Source organism: Falco cherrug, chromosome 4, assembly GCF_023634085.1.
Source record: "Falco cherrug isolate bFalChe1 chromosome 4, bFalChe1.pri, whole genome shotgun sequence".
In the NCBI taxonomy this organism is placed as follows: Eukaryota; Metazoa; Chordata; class Aves; order Falconiformes; family Falconidae; genus Falco; species Falco cherrug.
Window position 1 is genome coordinate 111,475,986 of NC_073700.1, and position 21,932 is coordinate 111,497,917.

Genomic DNA, 21,932 nt, shown 5'->3' on the forward strand with positions numbered 1-21,932 from the left:
CGTCCTGCCGGCGGGCGGGCGGTGCCGGCGGGCGCGCGCGCAGCGGCCGTCCCGAGGCGGCGGCGGGGGCCGTCCCCGCGCGTCCGCGGTAGGCGGTGCCCGGCCGCGCCGGTGGCGGGCGGCTGTGTGCCGGGCCCCGGGGAGGCCCGCGGGGCCGGGCGCCTACCGGAGCGGCTCCTCTCCGACTGAAGTCCCCGCGCGGCCCAGCCCCGGGGCGCCCCCGCTGCCCTGCCGGAGCCCCGGGGCGGGGGCTGGGTTTGCGGGACGGACGTCGCGGCTCGGCCTCGGCTTCCCCGTCCCCGTTCGGAGCTCCCCGTCAGGGTTTGCCGAGCGGTGTCCGAGCCACCAGGCGGTAGAAGGGACGGGACCCGGAGGCCGGTGACCCGCACTCCGCTGTGATGGTTCGCTGGGAAGGAGCAGACGCAGAGTGCGGGCACTGCCACACAAACCCTGGTCACGTATCTTGTGCTCCCTTTTAAAGCCTATGGTTTGGCCTGAAAAGCTGCAGCTGGTTTGAAACAAATACAGTTTTCTTGGGGAAGCGTATTTTATACCTAATTCCCACAGTGTTAATGGGCGCAGGGCAGTAGTCTTGCTGTTTGTTTTGCAGTGGAGAATGTTGTCCAGGGTTAAAGGTTATGACCTAAAGGTCATATGTCAAGGGTAAAAGGTTATGACCTAAACAAGTTCAAGCATTTGTATTTACTGTGAGTAAAAGTTGTTTCGCTTCATCCCCTTCCCGCGGAGATGTTGCCATTTACACTGACAGTAACATAGAAGTATTACTCTTCGGCCTACTTTTCCCTCCCTCGCCAAGTATGATGGTAAAACAAGGGTACTAAGACTTCAAAAGCAGATTTGTGTGAACGTAAAGACCTGCAGTGATAAATGCTTTAGCTTTAAAGGAGATTTGACTATTCTGTGCAAGGCTGGGGGTGGTCGGTAACAGCAACAGGTCAGTGTCTGGTTGTCTCTTGCAAAGTTTAGTTTATTCCTCTACAGTTCCTTCAGGGACTGGTGGTTTTTAGCCTTAGTTTCACCTTAGAAATACTTTTTGTGAGGAAAAACATGCTGCATCTAATGAGTCTCTTAACTGTGTGCTATAAAAATTGTTCAAGAAGAAAAGGGGAAAGGAACAAAACAAGTGGTTTGAAATAATACTTAACTTCTTAATTTGCAACAAATTGTTACCCAACTAATGTTTCCATTTCTCTTGATGACCTTTGAAAAGATGTTCTTTCTAAAGGTGATGTACATTTATGTCTCATGTCATTCTTTTGATGTTATTTCTCCAAAGGGGATGCCTGAAACATGTAATATTTGCTGACATTCACACATCTATTGTTTGTTAGCTGTTCTTGTCTTTGAAAGCCATAAAGTCCATTTGTATCCTGATCTGTTCTGAAACTGGGTTCCTCAGCAGTCATCTGGTTGTTAAGAAAGTCTCTTTGCATCTCAAGTTCGTGGTGCCATTGCTCTGAGTACACTTGAAGGGAGGCTGCAAAAATGGCTCGATAACCAGCGGTAGTGCCAGATGTGCATAAGTGAACTAAGATTAAGGCAAATCCAGCTGTGTTTTCTGGAGGTAGGTACTGCTTTGATCAGTAATTAGCCAACTCATCAAAGTTGCTTATCTGACAGTATCTGAGACAAAGAAAATGTACTCTTTAAAATCATTAAATTGTTTATTTGTCAGCGCAGCAGTTAGATTCCATTGTATAAAAGTAAAGATATATGAAATAGAAGTTACAGCTGAAAAGGCAAAATCAAATTATTAAAATGTATTATTCTGACGTGATATTTAAAGGAAGATAGTGCAGGCTATTCTGTATACTTAGGTTAAAGGATAAAAAAGTTCGGGAAGTATGCCTGAAAACTGTTTTCTGTGCAAAAGCTTAAGGTATCTCTGAGCAACTAACATTCAGTGTTTTGCTGAAGCAAGACGCTTTCTGCATGTAGCCTGGGTCAGTGGTAGCCTGCATCAGCACTGGTCCTGAGCATTATAGCTGTGGCAGATTTAATTTTTTCATGCTGCATTACAGGTCATCTTAAATTTTCCACTAAACCCCTGTCCTGCCCCAGGCTAGAGCAACAAGTACAAATTACAGTCCTTCCTGTCAGCAGTTTGACTGATAACAGAGGACGTAGCATTCAGGCAGTAATTTTTGCAGGAAATGTGTTTTCTGTTTAAATCAGGGAATAGTTTTAGATGCCCCAGACAATAGGATGTTACATATGAGGAAGATGGATCAATGGCAAATATGGCACTTTTAATAATATAACTGAAATGGCCACAAAAGAAAATAACTGGAGAACCTTGAAACAAAAAAAATCTGTTAAATTTTAGAACTAAAGAACTAATCTCACAGGTATGTTTGAATCTGCATTTTTTTATATCCTGAAGTCATTTAGAGGTGTCTGTGCACACTGGGGAAGTGGTGGTGACAACTAGATTCAGATTACAAATGACGAGCATTTGACAGGTCTGCTAAGATACCAGGAAAATACGTTTGTGCTTATATATCACCTCAGGAACTGAGAACAGTATGTATCAGGGGTCTTCCAAGAAACAGTACATAATGATATTGAAATAGAGATCTTCAAAGTATCCGGTGTTTAGAAATGGATTGCGTAAGGTCATTTGGCCAGCCGCCAATTGAAAGTTATTTCATTTTTATTATAACCTTTAATATTAATAGCAAGGCTGTAATGGAAAATAAATGATTTAAAGCATTTTTGGTCTGTTTTCTCATTTCAGTGAACCTTTTTAGCAACCTTTTCCCTTCTACAAATAAGATGCTCTCCTTTTCTCATCATCCAGTAATCCAGCCTTCAGTAGTTTGCTTCTGGTCTTGCACTGTGAAACCCCACAATGCAGAGTGATGAGCATGTACGGCCAGAAGACCAGATCACTTGAGAAAGGCCTCAACGTGAATTTTCTTAACACAGAATTGCAGCTAGAGTGAACAAGTGAAGGCATATTCAGGTTGCAGAAGTTTACACTTTTTAAGTTGCATAACGCAAAAGCAGCAGCTGGAGCATAGTGCTCCAGTTAATACTGGGGGTTTCATTTATTTCATTAAGTGGTCAAAGAGAGAGATGGAGGAGCAAGCAGAAGCTGATGTATATTTGCAGCAGGAGAGAATGGAAAGAGAAGGGGGAAAGGAAGTTGAATGTTACCTGTTCCTGCTAGAACCCCTGTTCTGCTGACTCTCGTACACGGAACACATGATCTGCCCTCTGGGGAGCAGTGGTGCCAGTCCAGTGTTTCAAGACAAACGGAAACAAAGGAGGCAAAGACAGCATCAGCAATTGCAGCTAAGGACTTTACATGAGACTCAGAGTAAAAGTTTCAACAGGGAGAGCCAAGCAGATGGGCCTCATCTTGTTACTTGGGTGTTTGTGGTCTAGTTTATAGTGACACTCGTGCGCTGGTAGTCATGTCCAGTAGGAAACTAAATGTGTCCAGCCCTGTTTTCTGGCCCTGAGGCCGACAGGCATGTAATGAGCTGCTTCAATGCTATTGAACTCCGCAAAACAGGGTGGCTGTTGCCAAACTCCCAGTAGGGAACAGTGCCTCCGGTGGTTCCCAGAATCTGGGGTTTGCTTGGTGGGGAGCTAGCCTGCCTGGGGCAAGACTGTGCTAGGATCTCCTGAACAGTGTAACTGTCAGTGGTTCAGTGCCAATGCCTGGGAATGGGCCATGGCACGTTTCATTGCACAGACAACATGTGCCTGCCCCCTGTGCCTTTCTTTCCAGCAAAGCCATGAATCCTGCTAAGGCAGTAAGCAGCTATACTATGCTGTCTGTTTAAGACTAAGTATTAACAAGTTGTTGGTTTGGGGTTTGTTTTGTTTGGTTTTTTTTAAATTAACCCACCCCCACCCCCCCTCCAGATTATGAATCTCTTTAGTTTTGCAGGTAGTTATCCTAGATTTAAGAAAACTCAGATAAAAGGGGGGGTGGGGGGTGGGGTTCGGGGGGGTTAGCTGTTCAGAAGAGTGTATCCTAGATTGCAAACAAGAATAACAAGTGCTCAAAAATACCTAATTATTTTCTACAACAGACTATTTTAGTATTTCTAATTGCACCAAGCCCCCAAAGGTTACCATCCCATCTGTACTTCCTTTCGCCTTACTCCCTGTTTTTTTATAACAAGAAAACCCCATAAAGTATAGCTCAGATATGAGTCTGTACATAATCTAATAGTCAGTGTTAGACTAAAGGTTTAAACTATGCCTGGTTTGCTTTTCAGCAGAGGATTTCTCTCAGTGCTACTAGGGAAGAAAATTGCTTTGAAGCTGCCGAAGTAAGCAGTTAGTCCCTCCTGGTTCTCTGTTTGTCCTGTGCTTCTCTCAATAGGCTTGTATTGCTTGTATCTCCTGCAAGGAATGTACACAGTAAGTTGCTGAAAGACATTTAAATGACAGTTACATTTAGCATGTGACCAGCACGTAAGAGAATTAATCATGTATTTATAACTCTCCCCCTTCCCTCTTCAGTCCCATGTGGTTAACAGCCGTAGGTCAGTAGTGGTGACTAAGGCCTGGTTAATGGGAAAGGCTCCATGGCTTAGCAGAGTACCGTTGCTCTGTGGAGGTGTTTCTTTCTCACCACTGACTGGGAAGGTTGAGCATACTCTTGACTCAGGAGTCTTGGTGCAGTCTTAAAGTTTCATGAGAAACGTCCAAGATAATAATGCAGTAACATCTGCTTCTATTAATTACTTTCCAGCATGCCCAGGACCTTTCTCCCAAAGAAGTTGTCAGTTACTTAATGAAGAATTTAGATGACTAATTCTTGATCTGTCGGTCATTCGCAAACACTTCTTGTAAGAGTTTGAGCTGAATTAAATTTCTGTTTGTTAGGTTTCACTGCGTGTATAAATCACATCGTGCAGTTTGAGTTTGCTTACTGTTTACATGCAGTTCCCAGGCCTTCCAGCATTACTATTTGTTCTTATGAGCACAGAATGTAATTTTCTATGAAAGTTGATATGCTTTAATATTTGCATATTTTCCAATGGTTTTGTGGCTTAAGCCAGTAATCTCATTTTCTTGACTATTTGCCAGAATATTTGTGAACAACAATAAAAAAGAAACAAAAATATAGCTAATACAAATTTAAGTTGTTGGGTTTGTTAATTCGAATGAATATTTTTGACAGTTCCTTGTACTGTTTTTAATCCCAGAAACTAGTAACTTACTTGTAAAGAACAAAAGCCCCGATGGTGGCAAACACTGCCAACAAACCAAGGAAGATAAAGACACCTTCTGTTGTTCCTGATGACGATCCTAGAATTCGGAAAGTAGTTTGATTAAAAGTTAGCCTCAGTTTTACAGTGAAATAGATTTTCTACAGAAAACATCATTTCTGCTTGATTGCTGTACAGATTGAAGTACACTTAATATGCTAAGCACTGGAGATCAGTGACTTTGGCAAGAGGTGGTGCTTTCACGTCCTAAGTGGTTTAATTCTCAGTTCCACTAGAGTGTGAAGTGGGCTTTGCCAGTTTTCTGGTATGAACCATGCTCCTGAGACACATGGCTGCCTTCCAGCATGGAAGGGAATGGAGGGTCTTGCTGGCATCCCACGAGGTGAGGCTAATTTGCTCCTTGCCAATTGCTAAGCTAGGGAAACATTTACACTGGGAGTCTCTTCATGAACTTCAGTGTTAGAATCGCTTCAGCTTTTTTTTTTTTTAGGGATGGTGGCTGGGGCATAGGGGATAAAAAAGGAGTTTCTTAAATGTTATTGATCGTTGCAGTCCCATACGCTAAGATGGCAGAGTGTGGCTGAGAGCTTGATGGACTTAGGCTTGTTTGCCTTACCCGAGGTCTGAGGGCTCTGCTTTTTTAACATGCTTATTCTGGGAAATCAGCTTAGAGCTCTGCCTGCCGCTGAACTCTGCCCTCTGATTTGCCATTAACCATTTCACTCATATCTACTCCTAACTGCACCATATCTGATGGAAGAAGCCAAAGCATTACAAGTATTTTTAAAAAAAATGTGTTAAATATCTTAATTTTGCAGTCTACAGGCTGTACCTTTATTGAGTTTACTGGCACTGAGACACATTCTGGGTCCTCATATTAACAACGGTGTTTATTCAATGAAGTAACTTAGAGGTGCGTGTTGGGTTACCTTTCCAGCTATGAAGTTGTAATTGCTGTCTATAAAAACTGAGATATCAAATCAGGGTTTACCATTTACTTGGTACATGTGCCTCATATATTCCTCAGTTGTTGTTACAATTGTGAAGGCTTGACCTCATTCCTAGTTGACACAATATTTTTGCCAAGACTGTAGGGATTTACCTTATTTTATGAATAAGGTAGGTCCCTGGACTAGTTTGCAAAGCAACACGTACTGATGGGATGGGCCTAAATCATAGAACTGTAACCCATTCAACAGCAGTTTAAGCAGGTTAACAGCGGATGTTTTGTGCAATGCCTACTTAATCCAGGCACAGTCTTGCCAAATTCCAAGGGCCAGATGTTTAGGCACCAAATACTCAGGCACCAAATTATAGGATTTTCAGAAATTTATAACTACTTGTCTTCTCTTGAAGTGAGTGGAAAATTGTGGCATATGAGAAATGTTTGCAAATGTTAGATGGGCTGCTCCAGGGTGACTCAAAGCATCAACCTCTTTTAGATTCTAATTCTGCTTTCATTACAGTGGAAGCCCCGAAGTACAACTTGGCTTTGCCCTCTGGAGGAAACTGAGGAAGACCAGCCTTGCTGGGCTAAAGCTAGCCCCTGTAAATACAGATTTGAAAAACCCTGCTGCATGCTTATTTTCATCTTTAGGAAACAGAACGCACTTACAAGTCAGGCATTGTGCCTTAGCCCTCACAAACTGATTTTGGTACATCTGAATTTGTACCTAGATTAAAGAAAATCAGCCAAAAATACTGTGGCAGATGGCCACAAGGGGTCAGTTGCTTGGCTGATAGGAAGTAAAGAGCTGAGAAGAATCATAGGACATTATAGGAGGGAAGTCAGGAGAGCAACAGAGTGGGAGCAGAGAGACAGCATGATGGTTCAGACTTCTGACTGAGGCCGAGCTGAACGCCCGGTTCTGCCGAAGTCTGCTTGCACAACTGTGAGCAAGAGACAGTGATGCTCATCCCACCAAAGGTGAGCTTCCTGATCTGAAACAGTTACCCTGAGCAGCCCGTGTAGTCAAACAGTGTTACGTGTTTGTTACATGTTTGTTGCATGTTACAAACAAAGATCTTTCCAGAATCTGTTTCACCTTTCCTCCTGTAGAAACAGAAACCTGGTCAAGGTCATTGGGCCACAAAGGGGGCCCAGGGCAGCCAGCTCAGCTGCAGATTTGGATTCTGTCTCAAGTAAGCTGAATTCCCCTTGGTTTCTCCTGTTTCTCCATGTGTCGAGTAGGCTGGCTGGCGTGTCCCCCACCTGCTTTTTTGCCCAACAGAGTTATTCTGTGGAAAAATACACTGCGGGTTTGTATAATTACTGTACTCATTGGATCGTAAACATAAATCAAACCGAGTTCTAACATCTAAAATTCCTGCAGGGAAAGAATTGTTTGTCTGCATGGACTCTCGCACAAGCTGAGGCCTCCAGGCATAATAAAAACCCCACATAAATTCCTGTGCTCTTCTCCCCCTGCAGGGAAATGACCACAGGGAGAAGCTATTCACAGATGAGCTGCATCTGCTCTGCGTGGACTCACCTCCGTTTACGGAAATCAGCGCGCTGGCAAGGGCTTGACTTGTGTCGTCCCCCAGGGTGATGTTTATACAGTATGTTCCAGGTTCCTCAAAAGCTCTCCTGATGGTGAGTAAGCATTCATCAGTGACGATGATGGGGTCACATACCACGCTCTTGGACACCTGGCACGTGGGGTCAGAAACTACTGTGCAGGCATCTGTGGGGAGACTGGGATGGGAAGAGAGAACACATTGCATCTGTGGAGTCCTGTTGGCCCAGTTCATAGGCACATTGCACTGATGCCCCAGTTTGATGCTGGTGCCTGTTTACTGAAATCAGTGGCACTACAGTGATTCAAGAGTGTTTTATTAATACTTTTTTTTTTTAGCATACCTATACATTTTATATATTCATACATGTGGATTTTGTATAAAACGCATATAGACAATCAATAAAATGAACTGCTTGTTTTACATATATTTTATCATTTTACGGTGATCACAGAATTACCTGCCTCAAATCAGCTTATGAAGTCCGTTACCTTTAGTATTTATTTAATATACATCATTAGGAAAGGAATGCAGATTCTTATATGTAGTATCGTGTGCCAAAACAGTAAACGCTAAGAGAGGTTAATTGTTTTCCATTTGCATTACCAAAATGATTCTTGTATTTCTCAGTCTTCCCACCTCTAATACCGTTCTAGGAGCTAAGAATATTAGTGCAATGTTTCCCTATACAAGAGATTGCTGGGACACACCCATTTAAGTGCCAAAAAATGATGGCCAAAAAGAAAGGGGTTTCTTCCAATTTCAGTAGACTGCTTCCCATTTTACAGTAAGTGCTGAAATCTTGTCTTGGCCAGGGAAATACAGAATTGTTTCCCCCCATGAGCTAGTTCTCTTATTTTTACTGAGGCTTGACATTTGTTCTGAATCCTACAAGCCTGGCAGTAACCTCTGTTGCCGTCGTTTACAGATGAGACTTGCATTAACTTGAGTTTCCATCAAGAAATAGAAACACTGCAGCTCCCAACTTTTGTTCACGCAGCTGCATCTAAGTGCAGACAGCGTTCCAGCACAATTATTTTTAAAGAGGGAAGATTGACAGTTTCATTCACACACTTACCTCCCTTGGCAGGTAACAACAAAGTCAACCAGTGAGTTTTCAGCTTGACTTTCTGTCATCTGAATAATATTTACCTCAAGGATTCCCTCTGGGAAAGGAAACAGATGTCAACGGCAGGACACATGACAAGCTCTGAAGTCTGTGTGTACAGAACCTCAAGTGTTTGGCTGATGTTCAGTTCAGGTCTTGTTTTCCATGACCTCCTCCCTCCCTTAGCACTCCTCTTGAAGGGTTGGAAAGCTGAGAAATTTTCCAGTGCTTTCCCTGTGAGGCTGCTCCTTTCTGCTCTGCTTTATTCTTCCATTATTATTATTTACTTATTTTACTAAATCAATTGCCTGTCCCACCACCCGTGACTCCTGTGCATGCCAAGGTCAAGTCAACCTTATGTGACACCACCCTGCCCCCTGCCCCCCAGGCCAGTATGCTTCAGCTTCATTCAGGTGTGGCAGGTTCAGAAGCTGATGATGTGGAAATATGGTGCACATCCCCACCAGCCATTTTCCAGCCCAAGTGCCTGGAGACACCACGTGTAGCACGGAGGCAGCTGTCAGCAGGCATCCAGACCAAGGCCCAGCCTCGTGGTGGAAACCAAGGGGCCAGAACCTTTGCTGCCAGCTCCTGGCAGGGTGTGTAAGGAAACCCAAGTCAGCCAGTTAGCCATCTGTACCTTAATCTTTAAAAATGTCAGCTATGTCCAAGAGAAGGATCTTGTGGGTCTCCCGTGCTTGATAAAAGGGAGCCTAAATGAACATTCTCTCTGCTATATATTGTTGTACATTATTAATCTCCTTCCTCTCTTCAGGTGTTGACCCATGTCCTTACCTACGACAGAGATACCAGTACTGTAGAATCCATTTCTGTAAATATGGCAACCTCCATCAGGATTATCTTCCATTAACTCGACAGCGGTAGAGGAGTCTGAATCAGAAGATGCTCCAGTTGTTACTGTTGGGACGAGGGAGAAAGAATAGATATGCAGCTTTAGAACAAGTTCTGCTCAGAGGTATTCTGAACACGACCGTATGTTTCAGCTGCATTCATCACATAGGTCATTAGTGACTCTGGTTTGCAGCTGTGCAGTCATGTATGTCTGTATCTATACGGGATCATGGAAATAAGCCTGAAAGAAAACACACATGCCCAGCTGCGGAACACTGGAGTGGCCTGGGTAGCCTCGTTCTAAAAGCCACCTTGCTAGTCACTCATATCTGTGAAATAAAAGCAAAACTGCAAGGTTTGGTATAATTAAACACTTCTTTAAAATTCCCAAATCAATTATAGAAGAAATCCAGAGGCCAATAAAAGGTTTAAAATGCTCTTTTATAAAGCAGGTATTTTCCCATTGCTCTATGTTACAGCTAGTGGAAAAATGAAGAGGGGAAGTGGTGAAAATTATATCTTCCCTTTCATTTTTCATTTTCACTCAACATTTTGGTAAAAGCAAGTATTAAAATTCCAAAATTTGAAAAATGTAGCCACATTTACAGTTTAATGATAGTAGTATTACAACTACCTAGGCTGAAGCTGCAGGCCTTTTGCAAACTTTAAAACCCTCTGAGATGATAAACCAATGCTGAACATAATGAAAGTTATTCTGAAATATGGTAGTGCATAAATTTAAAGTGGAAAAGCCATTCTGGGTTAATGCCATGTGGAAATCCCATATTTTGGAATATGAGCAATTTTTTTCTAGCTCAATCCAATCTCATTTAATTTTGGGTGGAAGTTAATGCAAACCAGAAAGGAACCAGCTATAAGGGTGTTCTGAAATACTTCTTTCTCACTTAAAATTTACATCTTACCTCAGAAGATGACCCTGAGTAGGCAAGGCTAAAACCACCGAACATGGTGTGGTAGAGGGTATAAAACCAAATTTATATGTACTGCATGAGCACCTGAAGACCTCTATAAAGTTGTCACTGTGGTGTGTAATGTGTTAAATGTGCAAGTGATGCCTACCATAGAATCAAAGAAGGGTTTACGCTTATCGATTCTGTCTCTAAACCAATTTATAGAAGGTTTGCAGAGCCTTTCAGCCCTTTCATTGATGACAGTAAAACTTCTAAAGATATGAACTTAAAATATCAGAATTTAGGAGTTTTAGCACGGCTCCTAATATCACTGCTGTTCAATAAACTCTTACCTTCTGAGGTGGGCAGTGGTGCAGTGGGTGTTACTGGTCTGCAAGGTACAGGTATAATGGCTTGGACAGTTAAATTCAGAGTGAAGTTGCCTTGCAGAGTATAGGTGTGAGATGTAGTGGGACTGCTTGCTACAAATAAGCCACTTCCATCTCCAAAGTTCCACTTGTAGGAGATGGCAGAATTATTAAGATAGTAGCTGGGATCATGAATCTTCACATCAAATGTAATTGGTGAGTCTTTGATAAAAATGGAGTCTGAGATGTTGCGGTCATGTTTTTGGAACATACTCACAAATATTGGAATTTTGTCTGGAGGGGGAAAAAAAAAAAAGTAAATAAATAAAACACACATCCCTGGCTGCAAAGAACAAACAACTCCAAAGTCCCTGAACAACAACAGTCAGAATGTGAGACATTAATATCTTTAATGCGAGTTTCTACTTTAATTCTGTTTACTGATCTAAGGAGTGAATGTCAGTAGGAAACAGTTACCCAGAAAAGTATGGGAACGAATGAGGAACCACAGGCATCTGTGGAAGATTGCATTTCCTCTTGTAAATCATTTTTCATTACAAAGCAGAGGCGTCACAACTGAGCTAGATACAAAGGTAAATTACAGTACTCAAGGCAATTTACCACATCATATTAAAAACCTTTCTCAGGCCAATGTCTTATTTTCACACCAGGTGAGCTTGTGTGGAATTCTTTTAATGCCCAAACAACAAATACCCCCAGTATTTTATTACAGTTTATTCCAGCACGCTCACCTGTTACAACGTAGATGGCACTGGCTCTTGCAATTGGAACGTAGGCTGAGTGCCCTCTCCTGTAAATGGATACAGCCATCACGTGTTTGCCAAGAGTGATATTTGCTGTGTTGACTGAAAATGTTGCTGAAGATCGTCCAGTTATTTGGTAGTACTGACCTGAAACAGAACATGAACTTACGATATGTTTTCCCCTTCAGCCTAGCTGCAAGTTGGTTTAACAGGAGCAGTATCTCTGTAAATCTTGCATCATCTAAATCAAAATGAATAGTTTAGAATTGTCTCTCAGTTATCTGGCATCTATTTTTTAAGGACTGAATACTTTTACAACGTGTTTACTCCCATTATTTCTATGGGTTTTGGAGGTGTCAGAAAGATGTCCTAGATTTCACTAATCTAAGAAAAAATTGCCAAGGCATCCACATCTTTCCAAAACAGTTACATTCCGTTAAGTTGTCATGTTAATGTAGTGGATGGTCTTTTAATGGTCTTATGTTTGTATGCTTTCAGTTTAGCAGGAAGATACACCTCTTGCTTCATACCCTAGAGCCCTTTGTACACTTTTGTTTATTTGTCTTTGTAACAGCTGGGTGAGGTAGGTAAATAGTATTACCTCTGCATAAAATGTGGGACATTATTATTATTGCTCATGCTGATACTGATTACAATACTGATTTAGTCCAGCTAAGTTAGGATACTAAGATTTAGTATGTAGCCAACGGCAGGAATAGCCCCAACCGTTGCATACTCAGGAGTGGGAAACATTCAGAGTTACCATCTGTGGCCAGATCAGTACCACACCGGCAGTGGCAGTTTTCACCTTCCCAGAGGCAAGAAGTGCTGCACCGTTAAACTGATCTGAAGGTATACAGTGCTGTGGTCTCTTAAATTTAAGAATCTGAAGTGGCAGTGAGCAGCCAACAAATCATCCAACTGACCTGCTTGGACCTTCTGTTTTCCTAGGAAAGGATCCTGAGTACTACTGAAAGGAAATTAATTTTCTTCAGTGGTACTACAGATGCAGATACAGAAGAATGTAGATCTAAAGAGAACCTCATGGTAATCCACGATTTCCAGACTGAGCAGCTGATGGCCTTTCTGGAAAGCAGGGAATTAATTTGGGATCTCCATTCAAAAGTGGGGAATCCTTTTTAAAGGACTTTTAATAAAACATACTCTACTAATGAATTAGTGTACAGGGTGAATATAAGCTTTCCAGCATCAGCCAGAACAAAGGGTGTCTTGCAGTACTAACCAAACGTGTGAAACATGTAGACAAAGTTCCTTCTCCTCCAGCCAGGATAATGAGGAAAAAGTCTCCCATCTGGGAATACGTTATGGCTGTGGTTGCTTGTGCAGTTTTCCCAGCTGCAGTTGTTGATCCACTCAGTCCAGTTGTAGACATAGACTTGCTGATCCTGGGAAGCTGGAGGATCTAAGTGTAGAAATAGGACAGTGTTCTTGGTCAACTGAGAAATGTGCAGACAGTCAGGAAACAGGAGGCAGGCACCCCAGGTTACAGTAGTTATTGCACTTAAACAACAGGCTAAGCGGGGTAGTTTTAGACTGACTATCCTTTCTTCTAAGATTGGGCTTTGGTTGATTTTTAATGTAAACACCAAATTGTTCTAGCTTGACATTGTTTTATTTAGAAGCTTAAAAATTTGTACTGTCTCATGGGCCAAACACAATTTAAAATTGCTTGCCCAAAACTTGTTGCTGGCTCACAGGATGCTACCGTTTTACCGGAGTTAATGGGGCTACCTGAACACTTGGCAAGCAAAATCTAAAATTTTAGGTAGAAATAGCAACCATGGAAGCACTGTGAAGAAGTGACTTTGTTTTGTCACAAGAGTTTTCTATGGCAGCTTTAAATAACTTAGACATGAATTTCAGTTCCTTTCTGGATAATAAAAAGACAGTTTCCTTCCCCAAGCAGCACAACAAATATTAAGTAGAGAATGGATATCAGCAGTTAACAAAATATTAGACAATCAAGAAGTAGAACTCAGGCTGACAAAAAATTTGCTGATATGTCTTGAAATGAAAATTACTTCAATCAATAAAAAAATTTGTTGAATATTTACGAATTCAGAGAAAGGAAGGTACAACAGCCTGTTTCACTCTAGACCCAGCAGAATTATTTGAATTATGATCGGGTTTTTGGTCTATGTAACAGTAAATAAGAAAAGGTGATTCTCTGATGAAAAGATTGCTTGATTTTTGAATTATTTATTTTATGGATTTTTTTAATTCTAAAATGTGGGAATGTGAGATTTACTGTTTCATGAGGGTTTTTCAAGATGCAGATGATGGTTTGTGAGTTCTACAATTCCTAATTGAAAAAAAACCCAAAACTCTACCAATTTTGTAAATCAACAGCTTTATAGATTTGGAAGGAAACAAGGTGACTGTGCAACCTTGTGACTGAGCTGAAAAGCAGTAACAGTTTTGTTAGGAAGCCAGATTAACATCACTGTTTTGGGAAGGCAATTCTATAGTGAAGGCAAATCTTGAATTACCCGGCCATTATATATATCAGGTGCAGAGCAGTAAAAATACTGCAGTAATCTGAGGAAAGAAGCTGGTGTGCACAGGTCAGACACACGTGTAGTTGTGTTGGGTCTGGCTGAGCCCCACAGCAGCCCTCACAGTGCTGTGCTTGTGTTGGTAGCTGGAAAGGTGTTGAGAACACACCAGTGCTCTGACTGCTGCTGAGCAGCGCACACACAGCATCAGGGCTGTCACTCCAACCTCCCCCCACCTCCCCCACAGGCTGGGGGTGGGCAAGATTTGGGGAGGGGACATAGCCAGGACAGCTGCCCCAAAGTGACCGGTGGGTTATTCCATGCCATATGATGTCTGCTCAGATACAAAACCTAAGAGAAAGGAGGAGGAAGGGGCGTCATCCATTATTGATGACGTTTTGTCTTCTGGAGCAACCGCTACACGTACGGAAGCCCTGCTTCCCGATCATCGCCTGCTGATGGGAAGTAGAGAATAACATCTTTTGTTTTCCTTCACTTCCGTGCACACAGCCATTGCTATTGATTCATTAAACTGCCTTTATCTTGTCCCACAAGGAGTTTTTTCCATCTTATTTTCTCCCCTCCCCGTTTGGCTGAGGAGCGGCTTGGTGGGCACCTGGCACCCAGCCAAGGTCAACGCACCACAGTAGTTACCAGTTAAAAGCAACATGGCCATTGTTCATAGGGCGCACCTGTGATGTTTTCAAAGATTCATGACATGCTCATACCAGCACCAGAGTCAGACATGTATAGTGCAGGGAGATTGCCGTTACCCACCCTTGGTACAGTTCCTCTCATATATTATGTTGCCATCATTATCTTCTTTCTGGCACCTGGGAAACTGGAGAGTCACAACAAAGGTCATGTTGGATCCCACCAGTGCTGGGCTATCAGTGTCCAATTTCGCTGTCACTCTTCCGCCTGTAGAAAATAAAATTGGTCTTCAGTGCAAAAAAGGATGTATCAAAGCAGCAGCTACCTTTAGCTGTGCACCATTTACGTTAGAAACGCTTTATTGATTCCTCTGTTTCCAAGGGGGTTTTTGCTCCTAAGTCACTTGCAGTCTTATCAAAACCCCAGCTCAGAACAATCGGAGGGACTCGTCATATCCCCCCATGTCACTTACGTGTGTCATTAATTTCCCTCTTAGAGCCAAGTATAGGGGGTTTTACCCATGGGGGTCAATATATTCCCAAGGAGGCTACTTCAGTTTCTCCCCAGGGATACAGCCTTTAGAGCTCAGCTCAGACCAGCTGACAATAAACAAGGTCTTAGCTGAAGTTGTCAAACTGGGAGCCCACAATGCCCTACTGAGGTAGCAGCTGAAGCTACCTGTCCTCTAGGGCCTGTTTCAAATGCTGGATTGTCCTGGAGCCCTGGCCATCGATACTTCTTAAGAAGTATTAATGTCTGAGACTGAGTAATGGGAAAGCCTTTACTGTAACAACTCGCTGTTCTTCTTCGTCAGACAACGTACTGGGACTGGTAACAACGCCAATCATCTCCTAATTTGCTGTTCCTTGCAGCAGCAGTAGATATTGCCCCTATGAAAAAGCACTATAGCACCTGCATTCTTCAGGGAGGTGGATTTTCTGGCCAGTTTTCTCAGAGTCTTTGAAATGCGTATGCGCAATCACCTTTCCAGCAGTCCTTCCATCTGGGATCTCCTTCTTCCCAGAAAGGATAAAGCTTTTCATTCCATTTATTTTGATCACTAGACCAGCCTTGTAGCATCTTGTAGGATGTGACAGGAGAAGTACTTCCATGGCTCAGCACATCTTGAAACCCTAGGGAGAAAGATGAGCATGCAATGTAATAGCATTTTCCCTACCACCCTATAAAGACATTGCTCTTGTGCTGAGCAGCCTTCTTATTATGAGTATGTTCTCGTACTGATTAGAAAACTCTTCACCAGTAGAAAGTTACGGAATTTTATCATCACAGCTATCAACACTTACATCAACGATAATGAACAAAAAGACAGTTCCACAACTGACAGCCTGATATTTTTCTGCTTGCACTATTGCAAGCTTTCCAGAGAAAGAATGCAAGGGTTTACAACATTTTGACCATATCAGAGCAATTGTTTGTATGAATGGACTTAACCCTGCAACAATCCGGCTTGTACAGAGGTTGCTTGATTGCTGACTGCTTTGTGCTTGGCTGGTAATAAATCTATCTGAGGCTAACAAGATAAATTCACCCTGTGTCTTAAGCTGTGCTCTAGTGGAAGTTATGCCAGGAATTAATTTTGACCCAGTGAAGCTTCTTTGGTGAGTTGGCTGGTGGTTTGGGTGGGAGGGGTGGAACCAATTGTAACAGAAGCTGGTATTTCCAGAAAAGGAAATTCGGAGCTGCATAGTAAATTCAATGTGTTTATAATATAACAACAAAACCATGTTAGCTTCATGCCTATTACGTTAAAATGGCTCAGATATTAAATAACTTTAATAACCCCTTTCTTCTCACGTTACTACAAATGGTGGGCTCCAACTTTTCCCAGGCCTTCTAGGATCCCTTTTTCTGTCACGAATTACACATAATGGAAAGCTAAGTAAATATCCAAGTAACCTGTAGGAACACGTCAACCCATATGTGGTTGCCATGAAAATATGTAAGTCGGCTTATAAGCAGAGCTCCATGAAAACCTGGAGGCTTTAAACAATTCCGTCCTGTTAATCAGGTAAGTGCTGGGTGTGCCATTCTGTCACAGCATCAAGGAGTTAGGATTTCTGCTTTTCATGGCTTTATTTTAAAGGGAGCTGATGCTGAATGCTTCTGAGATTTATACCCAAGTCCAACAAAGAGCTGGATGACTTCAGGGAAAACGCAGAGACCTGTTAGAAGGGCAAGAATGGCCCTGCGCACTGTAGCGTAACTGGCTGCACTGGAATTCCTCCGACTTTTGGAAAGGGTGCAGAGCAGCTATAGCCAGTCTAAACACTGTCTTCAGGGAGATGTGACTCCTAATTTTACTGCAAGGGAGAACCAGAGAAAAAGCCCTGAAGAAGAGGCAGGAGCTGCTTCCTACTGATGTTTTATTGCCCAGTGAGATTTCTGCTGGGCAGGAAGGACATCCCCTGACAGTTCCGTCTCAACGGTCACTCTGAATTGATGCGGGCAGCTCTCTCCCCAGTGCTGAGGACTGAAAGGGCTGACGAAAAGATCAGATTTTGCGTTTAGAGACATATCCTCCCACGGTCTTTTGCCCTACAGGAACTCCCCACAGTCTCACTTGAATCACTTGAATTGTGTCTTTCCTGCAGATTTAATATATTTTGATGTGAGCAAAGCATAATGTCGTGACTGGTATTTACTTAATGGCCTGTATGACATGCTGTATTGTTTTCAGTCTTGGTCAGAAGAAGAGTTCAGGAATGTCCTTCAGAAACCTTTCTCAGGAAAAAACCATATTAGCAGCTATAAAAGTATTTCACAAAGGCTTCTCAAGTTCAATTACATTTTAGGTCATAAAATTGATGCATCATCTTATTTGAAAGTAAGTGGCTAGGGATTTTTCTTGATTTCTTTTTCCTATTCTCTTTGATTTTACCTAAAAATTATTTAATGGCTAAAAATGTTTTGATTTTGTCAGATCAAAACATTTCCATCATTGTTCCCCCCTGCCCCCTGCCCCCCTCAATGTTCCATTCATCAAAAAGAGCTGGAGCACTTTTAATTTTATAAATGCTTTTAATTTTGAATTTTCAATAACAATCCTCGAATTCTGAAGTAATTTTCTTGTCCAGCTTTGGTAATAACTGTGGTCACTGCTTTTAAATCACAAGCTCCTTAGGCATTTCTGTGCCTCCCTCATGTGCTTTGTTTATTTCAATCGAATATAAAACATTTCACAAGCTTCAGGACAAGACAAAGACTTTTTTTCAGATGAGCAAATACTTCAGCCCTAGTTTCTCTAGCACATGGAACTGAAGATTTTCAGTTGCTGAATTTGAAGGAACAAAAAAAGTTTTAATATATTTCTTCTTTAACAATGAAAAACACTCAAGAACATATGTTGGTCATAACCAAAATTGGAGCAATTCAGTTCAAAATAGAGTAATATTACACTCCAAGGAACTGATTACTGCAGTAGTTTTGGTGAGGTGATCATTGGAGAAAAGATCTTACACTCTGATTGACTTTCTTCTTTCTTATTCTGTTTTTCATTTTGGTGAAAAATGTAGCAAAGACAAGAAGTTCAGCATTTCCTGTCAGAGTGTGTTAGCCATGAAGGAGAGGATGAAAGCCGATGGTAGAACAACAGCAATAAAAAGATGACCCAGCTGAAGAGGATGAAAGTGTGTTAGAAGTAAAGAGGCTGATGTTATGGCCAAGCTAATAAGACAGAAAATAATGTAAACTTTTGAAAGTTACGTATAGAAACATAATAAAGCAGGACAAAAAAGAATTTGAGGAACAACTTGCAAAACCATAAAACCTACTGATTAATCCTTTTTTTTTTTCTTTTTTTTTTCCAAATACGAAAGTAGTGAAAAGCTAGCCAGAAAGTCTGTAGGGCCAAAAGATGATGTAGATAAAAAGAAGCATTCAGGGAAGATAAAGGGATAGCATGAAAATCAGATACATTAATTTACATTTTCATTCACAAAGGAGGAACATAAGAGATTTCTGTGCTAGAATTTTCCGCTACAATGATGGAGAATTTATCTCGAAGTGTTGGCACAGAAAAAATATAGAACAAATCAACAAAATGAAGAATTTGTCTAGTTAGGATGGCTCAAAAAATATGGAAGCTATTCAAGAGCGAAATAAATGAGCTATTAACCATAGCATGTAACATCTTGCTTACAACTGCTTCAGTGGCCGAGAAACAAAAGTTGGCAAATGTGATGACAGTTTTTAAAAACACTTCCAGGGAAGATTTGGAGGACTGCAAAAAGTTTGAGGCTGAAATTGAAGAAGCTGATAGAACCAGCAGTGAAGAACAAAATTACCAGATATGGTGGATTAATTCGATATGCCATAAAAGGAGTGCATTCCTCACAAATATATTCCAGTTTCTCTGAGGGAGCCAGAGAGCATGGGAACAAGGCTGACCTGCTTGTTATCGTCTGCTTGAGTTCCAGGCGGCATTTGATGAGGTCCCTCGCTAAAGGCACGTAAAGGAACTAAGTTACCGTGGGATAAGAATGAAGGATTTCACATGAATAAATAATTGGTTAGGCTATACGAACCAAAAGTTATGAGTAAGTGGCCAGTTTTCTCAATCACTGAAATAATTTAAAATGTTCATAGTCTGGAAAACAGGTAAACACTGAAGTTCTTTAATCTGCTGAAGACAGCGTCTTAAAGTAGTAGAGGGGAGGACTGTATGAGACTCAGTGACTCAAGGATAAAACTATATGAAATTCAGCATAGTTAAATGTAACTTTACTTACAGAATGAGGGGCTCTAAACTAGTTATCGCCACTCAGAAATGAGAACTTGTAGCTTTACAGTTCTGAATGCAGTGCTCATTGGTAGTTGCAAAATACCAGTATACGCTTGCCCAGTTATACATTACTGTTTCCCATTGGAGACAGGTACAAGGCTAGATGGATGCTCAGCTGGCCCTCAGCTTTTAAGGTGTTCACTTTCCTTATTGTAGGTTCTGGAATTTCAGCATAAACCCCTATTTCTGGGTTCCCAGCCCTGAGCTCAGGAAGTCAGCCTAAGACTTGAGTCAAACTGTGAGCCCAGAAAGAAGCAGAAGACCATCCCAGTGCCTGCCCGCCATGGCTTAAGGATCTAATTCCTTGTTTGGGCTCCCTCAGGCTGGGGATCCACAGGTCTGGGTGTCCCGGTAGGGAGCACTGCCTCCGACCTGCCCTCTCCCAGCCACTGCTAAGCAAACTGGGAGAGGTCCATTCTGCATCCGCCTTTTGAGCCACGCTTGAGCTGGGGAAATAGAAGTTTGTTGAAATGAACCAAGGCTTGGCTCCGGTCAGCTCTGTGTATCTGTGGAGCACGGGAAATAGATAACTGAACAGCTCTTGGCGTATTTCTCCAGCTCAGGCGACATTCCTACCCAGAGCCAGCCAACGCTGAGGTGGAGCTAGCTGTTGCCTACCGGTTCCCAAGCACAGCTCCAGCAAGTGCTGCACGTGCAAGGAGCAGCCGTTTCCACCACACTGGCTTGGGATGTTGAACCTGCGGAGGCAGGGCGAGAAGATAGAGTGAAGGAAGCACTCACGTGTGGCAGCAGCACACAGCACCGCTTCAGCCAGGAGCAAGAATCCAAGGTGGTGGCGAACACTGCTCATGGTGCTGGAGACCCTGCGTCGGCTCAGCGTGTGCAGAGGAGCAGAGCGCCCGGTGCCTGCACACAGTAACTCCTCCGGTCCCCGCTGAGAAGTGAGAATGAAGTTTGTTCACTGCTCTGCTCTCTGATTAAATGAAGGGCCCCAGGACTCATCATGTGATGGAATTAAGCAGAGATGCATGATTTTGTCTTCAGCTTCTTTCAGCTCATGTGCTTATGACTCACTCCCTTTGCTTTCAGCATTCCCTGAGATTTCTGAGAGACCTGTTTAGAGCCACACCATTTACCCTGCAGGCATTTTTATACTAGTTTTGCACTATGATCAATTTTTGTACCTAATTTGTTTTTAAATTAGGAACATTTATTCCCAGAAATCCAAATTAACTCTTGCTCCAGCCTGATTTGCAAGTGTTACTGCAACAGCTCACTGCATTTGATGGACCCATCACTACTTAACCATGTGTCTCTCCCCACATGCTGGGCAACAACTTTAAACTAAATTGACACTGACTGATTCTAACACATCCCTGGATTTGGTTCCTTATGTCCAGGTCCTTATATCCAAAAGAGTTGATTGTTAAGGAAACTGTTATTTCAACATTTAGTAGGCACGTACAAGTACCCTCTGACCATAGTTGTGCAATGCAATGTGCCCATCACAGACCATATGTACTGACGGCCAGTCAATATCTACTTCACAAGTTGCCATGACCTACAAGTATTTAATTGTATATACTTCATGGTATGTAGAGATGAAGGAAAAATAGACTTTGCTGCCCAACCTAATAATGAGGAATAACCGATGGCTCAAGAGGAGTAGTGTAATACAGGCAGATTGACAAACACTGCGCTTAGTGGTTCAAATTCAGGTTCAACGTGCTTCACCAGCCCTGGTGTTCTTCTGCAGGCCACGCAGCAACTGGGTTTCATTGCAGCCCTGGCAGCCTCGTGAAATTTCTTGCTTTTGTTTGCAGCGAAAAACAAGCTTTGGGGAGACAACGTGCCATAGGAGCAAGCACGGTCCTCAGGACAGGAGTTCCTTAGTAGTTTCAGTGATCCCAAAGTATAGCACTGGCAAGTGAGACACTGGCTAGCCAGAAACCTGCAAGTTGGGCAACAGTAAACAATTTTTATTTTGGGCAGGGCAGGTGGAAGGCACTGTTAGCAGAATGAAAAGATTACCCAATGCAAGGAGATTTTTAGAACTGTGACTATTTATTATTTTTTTATTATTTGTTCTTAGTTTTGTTCTTCCCTTTTTCTAGCATTTTCTCTTAGCTGTCTTAAGTCATTGTCACTACCCAGAGCACCCCAGCCAGCATTTCTCTCGGTAACACAGGCTCTGGTGTCCAGTCCTGTGCATCTTGTACACGCAGACTCCATGCTTCAGCTCCCTCCTGGCTGGAGCCAGC

The 21,932-nt window shown here is 42.4% G+C and overlaps 1 protein-coding gene across 1 annotated transcript; it reads right to left on the bottom strand.

Moving 5' to 3' along the window:
* Nucleotides 1-143: 143 nt before the first annotated feature.
* On the bottom strand, nucleotides 144-20,618 carry GPNMB (glycoprotein nmb). The gene is made up of 11 exons (XM_005445804.3): nucleotides 20,452-20,618; nucleotides 15,893-16,042; nucleotides 15,033-15,176; nucleotides 12,983-13,162; nucleotides 11,728-11,886; nucleotides 10,961-11,269; nucleotides 9,640-9,762; nucleotides 8,815-8,902; nucleotides 7,709-7,914; nucleotides 5,208-5,295; nucleotides 144-4,383 (listed from the first exon to the last, which is right to left on the bottom strand). The coding sequence occupies exons 1-11, from the start codon at nucleotides 20,519-20,521 to the stop codon at nucleotides 4,230-4,232; spliced, it is 1,671 nt and encodes a 556-aa protein (XP_005445861.2). The 5' UTR covers nucleotides 20,522-20,618; the 3' UTR covers nucleotides 144-4,229.
* Nucleotides 20,619-21,932: the final 1,314 nt, after the last annotated feature.